At 34.9% G+C, this 10,863-nt stretch overlaps 1 protein-coding gene across 1 annotated transcript in view; it reads right to left on the reverse strand.

The window, feature by feature from the left end:
• Positions 1 to 534: 534 nt before the first annotated feature.
• Positions 535 to 10,863, reverse strand: part of LOC577060 (N-acylethanolamine-hydrolyzing acid amidase) — a 14,292-nt gene continuing 3,963 nt past the window's right edge. The window contains exons 4-9 of the mRNA XM_030995409.1: positions 8,207 to 8,297; positions 7,600 to 7,688; positions 7,006 to 7,178; positions 6,224 to 6,286; positions 2,062 to 2,157; positions 535 to 741 (exon numbers count right to left, since the gene is read on the reverse strand). Of these exons, the coding sequence (XP_030851269.1) occupies positions 660 to 741; positions 2,062 to 2,157; positions 6,224 to 6,286; positions 7,006 to 7,178; positions 7,600 to 7,688; positions 8,207 to 8,297 (594 nt within the window). The 3' untranslated portion in view covers positions 535 to 659. The remainder of the gene's footprint in view (positions 742 to 2,061; positions 2,158 to 6,223; positions 6,287 to 7,005; positions 7,179 to 7,599; positions 7,689 to 8,206; positions 8,298 to 10,863) is intronic.

A 10,863-nucleotide genomic window follows, 5' to 3' on the forward strand; every position in this document is an offset into this window, starting at 1 on the left:
CTTGAAAACGTTTTCTCATTGAAACATTTAAAGGAACCTGTCTACAAAGACCACTTTTTGTGTTTCCCTTAGGTGGTCCCTAAGGACAGGTTTGACTGTATCACAATAATCAAATAGTCACACCTCAGATAATCATATAATTTCTCAAGCCTCATCAACAAATAAATTGGTGCAGCTACGGCAATATAAACTGAGGTAAACGTAGTGCACTGCATATTAGGATGATGATGATGACGATGATTAATTTTTCATACCCTATTACACTAAAGGATGTTTGTGAATTGCAGTAATAGGTGCAGATACTGTAATTTTGTTCTCGCCCCCATTTTCCATTCATTATGTAAAAGCTTGGTCTTACTGACAAAGCCGACCCTGCATCGACAACACACTGAACAAGAATTTAGATTACGAGGAATGCACCATGAATGGGTCGCTTTGGAGTCAGTGTGGAGTTAGTGTGGAATCATTTAAGAGTCATTGCAGAGTTGCTTTGGTAGAGTGACTGAGGTACAAAATACATGAGGTGTTTTTTTTGTTATACAGTGGTTTAGTGCATCATGGGATTTATCATCTCCCATGAGATTAAAGGTAAAAGCAAAAGTATTTTTCCGTGATTGTTTAGGACTTGGCCCTACTACCACCTGGACCTGGACCTGGTCTTACAAGCCAGGGAGTGTCCTCAAGCGTGTACTGTAGATCTCTGGCTTAGCAGCACTCATCAAGGTAGTGTAGATAGTTTGGCTATAATATAAAAAAATACAGAAAGAAATAAGAATAAATGGAAATGAAAATAAAACCAAACACGAATGGTATGGTATTTTATGAAAAATAGAACTTTCTCAAAGTCTTGTGTTTGGCACTTCGGTACCATTTTAAATAAGTTTTTTCTTTTAAAGCCCCATTGTCCTACTTGTAGCTACTTTACCCCTCTACATAGCAAACAATGCCTAATCGGTGACCATTGGTCCCCCATGTTCCCCTTTTTCTTATGTTAATTGAGAGTTGATTTGATGAGATAACCACCTGTCAGTGACCATGCAGGGTGGTCTAATCCCTCCTGGCCAAACTAGTGCAGATTCAAAAGAATCTTACATGAAATATAGAATAATCAAGCACTACAGGTTATTCAAACATTCATACATAAAACATCACATTTGTTGATAAGTTCGTGTTACAGACCAAATTTTTTTATACACTCTTAGGAGGTTCAATGGTTCATGAGCTTTGATCTTAGGACCTGAAAGTCATGATCAAATCAAAGTGCGTACAAAACTGCCCTTTGGTAAGACATTAATCCTCAACTATATTCCATGTCCCATGTATAGGACTTACAGCCTTGTCAGACCTCAACAAAACCTATGATGATAAACTATATGCATATGAAATGCAACTATAATCATAAAAGGGGTAACATATGAAGATAAAATCCTCGACGTTTTGTCAATACAACAATATGGACATTGCCTCCATCGCTATTGGCTCTAAGAAATTGTTGAGGCTTGTCCTAATGTAAAGTTAATGTAAAGTTAATTGCCTATTTAGCATACATCAATGAGATTAGACCTATGGCAACGATTACCAATTCATTTGCCACTTAAACAACATAGGAAAGATTTTGAGAACAATTTGTTGTTATAGTTATCGTTATCATTCCTAGTGAGGTCTAACTAGGTCTTCACAGCTATTAAAAGGTACTTCAGTTTCTTCCCGATATAATTGCTTTCTCAGGAATCTGGAATAATAACAAGTGATAACTTTTTTTTTCTTTCTCGGTCTTTCAAGTGTCTACTTGTTTGCCAACATGGTTACTTAATCAATATGGCAGGATCTAGGAAGTAATTATTGGCACACCTTTAGGCTTTGTCACGAGTTTAATGCGAAATAGATGCTTTCACTTTCATGACTAATTTGTGCATTTACACACGTGAGGAAAAACAAATGCATGTATCCACGTGACCGTGTCAACTGTTGATACCAATAGTAGCGGCTACTCTTCACACATGCACTATATACACACACACACACAAAAAAAAAAAAACTAACAAAGAAAAAAAAACTTACTCATTCAGTACTGGCTGCGTCGACAAGACATTCCACATTGTGTTGTTGTCAATGTTTTTCTGACCTACAGAATTCATAGCCTTGTTTCCAGGATCTCTGTAATGATAAAGGAGAATATTTATTTTAAAAATATTATCAATCAAATTGTCAAAATTATAGTCCACTTCAGTCCAGGTTTGAACTCCCAAGTGGTTGGAGATAATCTACTGAAATATTGAGTGACAATCAATTAAGTGTCAACCTATTCATTCTCTAAAGATTGTAATTGTAATTCTGAAAATATATGAACACACAAAACCATTTCTATTCATGAAAATGTCATGAAATCAATTTGTCGTTCATACTCAATTGTTTTGTTTCAAATTCAGTTTGACACAGAATTACAGTATTTTATACAGAAATAATAACTCAGCACTTGGATGTTCAAAAACCAGTGGACTAATTAAGTCTCTCATTTAAAGCAGACTGAAGCTAGTACACCCTTATGCATACAAGTCGTTGTGTTCAACTGCAAGAACCTATTTGCAGGCACACTTATTCATGTAGAACAGACCATTTTGGTTATGCATATATGCACCTGTTACATTAAGTCACTGAATTTCAAAAGTCAGAATGTCCATTGCAGTGATCAAATACATTACTTGTTGATAGGTCAGGCAAACATAATGGCTTGTTTACCCAACAAGTTACATGTATGCAGGATTGCAGGCAATTTGCATTCTGACTATTGAAATGCAATTACTTGATACAGGTGAATGTAATAGTTTGTCAGATGCACTTTTACAGATGTATCATGCATTGAATTTAAATGCATTACAAAGATTTGTATTTGTTATCCTTCATGTAATTTTATGCATAACTTCTCAAACAAAGGTTTCTCTTGACAACTCAAAATCTTGCCTGAGGATTACCTGACATGGTAACAACTAATGTATGCAAAGATTAAAGTCTGTTTAGAGACTCAAGAATGCAATGCAGGTGAATAAAATAGTGAGAAACAAGGTGTTCTGAAGAGAAATTGACAATTCAGGGAAAATTGCCTACATTAATTGTTGCTAGGTAGGACAAACGTGTTGATTGCCCTACCTAACAACATGTAATACATGCAAAATGCATTTTGACTACCAGCAATGAAAAAAAAACAAGTGAATTAAATCATTTTTTTCAAGGCACTTCACATAGACATATGTATGTATTAAATTTGGTTACATTGCGAAAATGGCCAATTGATTACAAATTTTCAGAAAAAAGTTCCAACAGTCTTTTATTCTGAGATAACAAAGGAAATGACAGGGCTATACAGTTGAAGATTGTTTCCTTCCTAAGTAAATAGTTACATGCAAACATTGTTAGCTGCAATTCATTTTCTCAACACACAACCGCGCACACATACACAATTAAAAAGGGAAGAAGAAATTCACCCCTTCATGATGTTGAAAAGAAATGAAACCTCTTTGACAGTAATACATAACACTAACATCCAATACAATGATTACATTTGTGTCCAAATCTGAATCCAAGTATAGGATATCTAAATTTATCAAAAGGTATCTCAAATAATAGCATAAAAAGAAATTTCATTTTTATATTGTACAATGTACATCTTGAAATACAGATTGATTTTTAAATTATATATCCAACTTCAAAGCTTATGACCCACCTTTACACAGCTCTGCACCATTTTTTTTTTAAAAAACAAGTCTTGATTGAAAATTTAAGGGTCGTTAATGAAGGGGGCCCCTATGATTTTAAATTTAGATTTCTTGAACAGGAGTTTGGGGGCACACGTGTCTTGGGTGCCTATTTGAGTCTAGCCCTGTCACAAGTCGCTCTTGTGCTCATTGAGAGTGTTTTTTAACTTGCAAAATCTCTTCATAGAAGAAATATGTGAAGCTCACAGTTTGATCGTAGTACAGAAAAATTGAGCCCATATCATACAGATAAAAATATTTCTAGTGATAGGTACATGTACCCTTTTAAAAAGCAAAGTCCCAAGATTAATGACCCAAGTACCAAGGCATATCCAAAGTTCACAACTAAAACTGCACAATGGACTTTCAAGACCAGGGGAGTGTTTCACAACAACTAAGATCGACTTTAATTTGGACTTAAATATGGCAGGCCATTCATGCCACTGGTTGCTCTCACCATTGGTCTCTCTCAATTAGGATCTTTAGATAATATTTTTCACTTCAATAATGCATTATCAAAAAACGTAAATTCTGTAGATTTGTGACCATGATTTGTATGTCCCTTGAGAGACCAATGCCAGTAAATGGTGAGAGCAAACCATGACATGAACAGCCTGCCATAGTTATGTCTAACTTAAATTCAATGTTAGTCTTTGTGAAACACTCTCCAGGTCATCAGATATGGTTTGGAAAACATCATTAATTATCAAATGAATCCTGGTGCATTGCCAATGTTTCAATGTCCTAATATCATTTTTATATGGAGATGTGACCTACATTCTCTCTTATCTGTGACACTTAACGCAATAAGCAAATATTATCTTGTAAGGCGAGCAATCATTAGAGGTATAGTGTACAGCTCAAAGTCCTATCGAGGGTGAATGCTTTCCATCATTTGATTTTCATCTTTTCTTGCTTCAACATGAACTTTGAATACTACTGTACTAGCTTTATCTGGGCAGTCAATAAATAATGCAAAGGGCATTTAAGTAATAATTACTAGAAGGTTCCATCTGGATTAAGAAGGCAGCTGAAGATTTGAATCCACAACCTTCTGATTGAAGCCAGGGCCCCCGTCAAATAAAGAGCTGATTTGAATCGATCGAACTCCTCTAATCAATCACAAATTTACAACCTTTTGTCCCTTAAATGCACAGTTGTGATTGACTTCAAGTTATGATAAATAGGAATCATTCATTACTCTTTACAAGACAGGGCACAAGTGATTGAAGAAGCACTGTACAGTGCATCCCCAAAAAAACTATACACTTTTGAAATGGCTGCCAAATAAAAAAATATATAATTCTTGGGAAAAAGTTTTATATGTATGGAAAGCTCATAAACTCAACTTTCATATGACACCAAAAAGTCTGAAAACAATTCATGCTTGGGTGAGCACTGCTCACTTTTGTAAAGGGTATGAAAATTAGGTTGTGCAGGAATTAGCCTTCTAATTTGTGAGAGGTAAATCCTTTGGAGCTTACAAAATTGAGGGTGATATGATACATTCATGATTTGCTGAGTGGATTTCATGGTTTATTAAACCAAACTTTTAATTTTTATTGTAGCATTGTAACTTTCCCTGGTAGACCCAGTGGTGTGTTCATTGGAGTCAGGATGGGGTGATGGTACATGTTGTAATTTCCATGTTACAAACTGTTATTATTTTTTTACATCTGTGACTTTGAATAAAAACCTCTATTTGCTTCTATACATGTATAAGCAATATACAAGTACTTGTTTTTTCATTTTTTCATTGCAGTTATGGAAAATGGTATCATCAACTTCCACATCATCATCAAACTTTTAGATAAGGTATCAGTCCTCAATTACCAAGTCCCTTGGTTAAGATGTAAAGCTTTAGGTCCCTTATTTGCTTATTCACAAGCACATAATGTACACATACTTTCTTTCTTTACTACATCAGTCGGAAAATTATACCAGATTCAAAATCATCATTGCCTTCATTGTCATCATCAGCATCAGCATCACCCTCATAATCATCACCATCATCATCACCATCATCATCTTCATCATCATTATATCATAATCATTACCATCATCACCATCATCATCATCACCATCATCATCACCAACATCATCTACATCACTATCATCATCTTCATCATCACTATATCATAATCATTACCAACATAACCATCACCATGACCATCTTCATTATCATCATCATCATCATCATCATCATCATCATCATCATCATCATCATCATCACAATCATAATCATCATCACAATCATAATCATCATCATCATCATCATCATCGTCATCATCATCATTATCATCACTATATCATAATCATTACCAACATAACCATCATCATTCGGATATCATTGTCATCATCATCATCATCATCATCATCACAATCATCATCACCATCATCATCACCAACCTAATCATCGTCACCATCATCATTAGGATATCATCATCATCGGGGTGGGGGGAACTCCTTACCTTCTATCGTCATCCTTAGGGGGAGGCACCCAGTGATCATAGTTTGTCTCTAACAAGAACCATCTGCAGAAAAGAAAAAAGAATTAAGAGAAACTTTCATGGATGAGAAGGACTACAAATGTAAATGTAAATTTTTAGATTCTATTCAAATGTTGCACATAAATAGGCCCTGTTTGCAACACTTAATAATACATTTTGATTATTGTTACAGGGATGCATAATACAGAAATTCACAACGAATTGTAATGTGGCAATGGCAAATTGAGATCATTGGTGCATGCACATGTTATTTTTTTTAAACCTGACCCGAATGAATTGTAATAGTTTTTCATAATTGCGATAGATTGCAAACCCTTGTGTTACACAGGTAAGATTTGATACCTCTGTATCAAAAAAATTGAGAGGTATACATCATTACAGCTTAGTCTATGAAACCCAATATCCATCTCTATACCTGTTCCCCGATAGGTCCAGCCTCCATACATTCACGGTCGTTACCCTGGCCTTGGTGATGACCACTCCTTCTCCTGAGTCGAGACCGGCAACAATGATAACTTATTTAATATAGAGGTATCTTTACAGCTTATTCTATGAAACCAAATATCCATAATCTCTACCTGTTCCCTGATAGGTCCAACCTCCATACATTCACGGTCGTTACCCTGGCCTTGGTGATGACCACTCCTTCTCCTGAGTCGAGACCGGCAACAATGATAACTTATTTAATATAGAGGTATCTTTACAGCTTATTCTATGAAACCAAATATCCATCATCTCTATACCTGTTCCCCGATAGGTCCAGCCTCCATACATTCACGGTCGTTACCCTGGCCTTGGTGATGACCACTCCTTCCCCCGGGTCGACACCGGCAACAATGAGGTAGGCTGGGGCAACCTCTTGCTCGCTGGTAAACCGTTGAACAACCTCATCAAAGCTGTTATCATTGGCAAGGGCCTGTTAGAGATACGAAGCAATGTTTCCTTTTGATTCATACTGCTTCCCAGATTTGAATTCAAATTGAAGTTGAAGTTGAAATTGAAATTGAAAATTTAAATTGAAATTGAAATTCAAGCTAAAATCAAAAGTGACATTCACATCAACAATGACATTAAAATAGAAATTGAATATGAAATTGAAATTGAAATTGAAATCATTTCCACACACAAAAACAGTGACATGGGCATGTTTTGTTTTGTTTTGTTTTGTCCTTGAACTTTTCATCAAATTTGCATTCACTTTCCAAAGAAATAAATAAATCAGATTTTCTTCCTCAAATTGACAAAAGTGACCTCACATCTTTGACCACAGTGATCAGTAACTAATTTGAAAGAATTTTTATGAGAAAACATTTAGAGGAATATTTTTGTTCACTTACATCTCTCAAAACGAAGGTTGTAAACTTGACTTGCCCCAGGAGCAGGGCTTGTAACATCTCAACGATGTTTTCAATTGCTTTCCCCTTATCTTCAAAAGAAAATGAGAAACAATAAATATATTCCTGCATTCAAACTTCCAAAATTCAATATACAGTAAAACCTGTACATAACAACCACTCAAGGGAAACATGAAATGTGATCTTTATAGACAGGTGATCTTTCTATATACAGGTGGTTGCTATAACAGGTTTGACAGTAAGTTCTACACAAAAATCATACAAGAAGCGGATATATTAAGTAATTACTTTAATTCTAGTCTGAACGCTGTATAAAGAATGTAAACTGAAAGATTTTCCTTTTTATGAGACACACTGTGGGACACAAAGAATTAGGGCAACCACTCCTTGTATGTTCATCGTACATGTATCTGGTATGTACAGTATTAGTATAAAATGTTGCCTTTTTCATATCAAAGAAAGTCAGTTGGGTATATTAAACATTGCTGCTTTAATGACTGCTGCTGTTTATTTCTGTTCTTTTTCATGCGTCCTTGATATCCAATTTCCCCTTTTATTCCCTTTTTTGCGCAAACAAGTATTTTCTTACCTCTCTCGTTCAGGCTGATGGTGAATTTATACGGTTTCATGCCAGTAAAGACTCCCACTTGACCCACAAAAGAAGTGGTAGTGTACACAGTCTATAAGAAATGCAAACACAGATGAATATATTTACAGTAACTTTATACAAAGGGAGGATTGTCACAGAATCAGATAATATTTGGTCGAGATGATTAGAATATTTGCAAGCAGATGTTGACATTTCATAAAGAATCTAAAATCCTAAAGTTACAATGATGTGAGATCTTTAAACGCTACAAGCTACCGGTATACTTTTTTATTAAGTTCCTTTTTTCACATACCGGTATGCAATTTCAGAATTATCTAGTGTAAATGCATTACAAACTTATGCCGTGGAGATGTCTTTATTGTTCGTGAATATCGATTTTAGTTGATAATTAATATGCTTTGTTTTTGTGCTAGGTTGTATTAATGTATTGTTTTTTCATGTGAAATAAAAGAAACTAAACTGAAAATTGAAACTAGAAACTGATTGGCCTTTAAAGATCTGTAATTAGTTGGGGTCATTTGTATCATATGCCATCTACATATGCTATAATGCATTGCACATATTTATATGTATGCAAAGGAAGAACAGACATAATATGTATTTCCTGAAACTACAAGGGTCTGTGAACTCTGTATAGATCAATTCGATCAAATCTGCAGGCATATAAAGATATACCGGTAGTTTGTATGCTTATTGTATTTGATAACTCATCCCAGAATCTAAGCAAATAACACAAATCTATTTGCAGAGCTACATGTACATCTATAACAGTGGGAGAGTGGGAGACAGTTTCATTATATCTGAGATCAATGCAGTGACCTTTAGAGAGAGGTCATAATATTCTATAAAACTCAGTAATTGATGGGCCCTATTCATACTAGTAGAGGCCCCAAAAGTAAAGGCGTAGCACTCCCTTTTCCTAGGCTCTTTCTTGCATCTTCACAAATTTCAATGAACAAAATACTTGAGGCCAAACCGATAACAGTATGCAAGCAAAACATTTTCAATAAAACTCACAAATCTTGGCACAATGGGACGCCTGTGCTGTACCTGTAAAACTAGTTAATTGTATTTCCTAGGCTTATTTAACAATATACATGTATTTCAAAAACCTAGATTCTGCTTTAAAGCCCATATACATGTACAGTAATAGTAAGTTCAACACAATGTTGGTATGAATTTTGAGTGATGTTTTCATTAAATTCACGGAGAAACATCTCACTTTATCGTCTGTTCATATATAGGTTTTCCAAATTTTTGAACTTTTTGATTTTATTGAAAATAACACTCAAGATACAACTCACAATGTAAGGCACAGAATAATTTAGATGTACACGTAGGCTTACTATGTGAATTACTTCCTCCAGTAAAGTACATAAAATAATCATTATTTGTCTGGACCACTTCTTATGAGGTTCCTGAACTAAAAAATATACAATAATTGTTTTCACCCTTCTCATCTTTCACTCAGTGTATAAACAGGAATGTTTTCCAGAAATTCAATACATTCAGTACCATCACTATGCATTAGAAAGAAAGTCAACGACCTCTTGGTCCTTATTCCTTATCTTGTTACATAATCAAAATGACAAATAAAACAAATTTTAAAAAAGAGAGTTGGTAGACTGAGAAATGGTTCTAGATATATTAAACTGTAGGGATATAAACATTATGTGCATAACACAATCACAAAGGGGAAGTCTACTCCAATATTATCTACTTTAAATGGAAGCAGACAAATCAGAGACATGGGTCAGTGAAAGTTTGAGCAAAAACCGTTAGAAAATAAGAGAGTTATGAATTGTTAAAGGTGCAATCAATCAAACACAAATTGGCAAGTCTGTGACAAACTTGCAAGCTTCCCTGTATTAATTCATACACCTGGGTAGCATTTTTATCGAATTTGACATGCTCTTAGGTAGCAGTGTACTGAAAATTAAAGTTGGGGTATTTAAAAAGGATCTAATCCTTTTTGTGTCAACTGTTTCTATTTTTGGACCCCATGGAAAAACAGGACCACGGCTACCAAACCGTTTGTCTATACTTTACACATTTACTTACTTTCTTATCATTTCAAATGTGTTTTATATGTATGTTTTTAAATCTTGTATGTATATATGGATTTCAGAAATAGAAACAAACAAACAAACATCATTTCATTCTCTTTGATATGAATAATTTGTGTACTTAGTTCATGTTAACTTCAAAAATTCTCATAACAAAATGCACAATTTGCCTGGAGGTTAAGCTATCATATGTTGACAAAAGGAACCTTTACCACATGACAGCACTAAGTACATGTGTCACATGATTAGACAATAGACTCTTGATAGTGATAACACATCAGTTCACATGATTGGCTTCTGTAAACAGCTATGTCCACATGACAGTGCGCTAACTTTAAGTTTAGGGCATGGTTTTAAACTTTGAAGTTATCTTGCACAGGCGGATGCACTCATGGTTATGAAACTTTAAGTCAACTTAAAGTTACAAACCAACGACAGATCTGATGGTTTGCGTGATAAATATAAGCAGCAGAGGGTCCTCAATCAAAATTATGTGTCATGCGGACGCAATAAACTTTGAGATTACGCCAGCTTGTGGTTAAAATGAATACCTGCCAGCTTGTAGTTGTG

This window comes from Strongylocentrotus purpuratus, unplaced genomic scaffold (assembly GCF_000002235.5).
Source record: "Strongylocentrotus purpuratus isolate Spur 01 unplaced genomic scaffold, Spur_5.0 spur5_scaffold_21, whole genome shotgun sequence".
Lineage (NCBI taxonomy): Eukaryota > Metazoa > Echinodermata > Echinoidea > Camarodonta > Strongylocentrotidae > Strongylocentrotus > Strongylocentrotus purpuratus.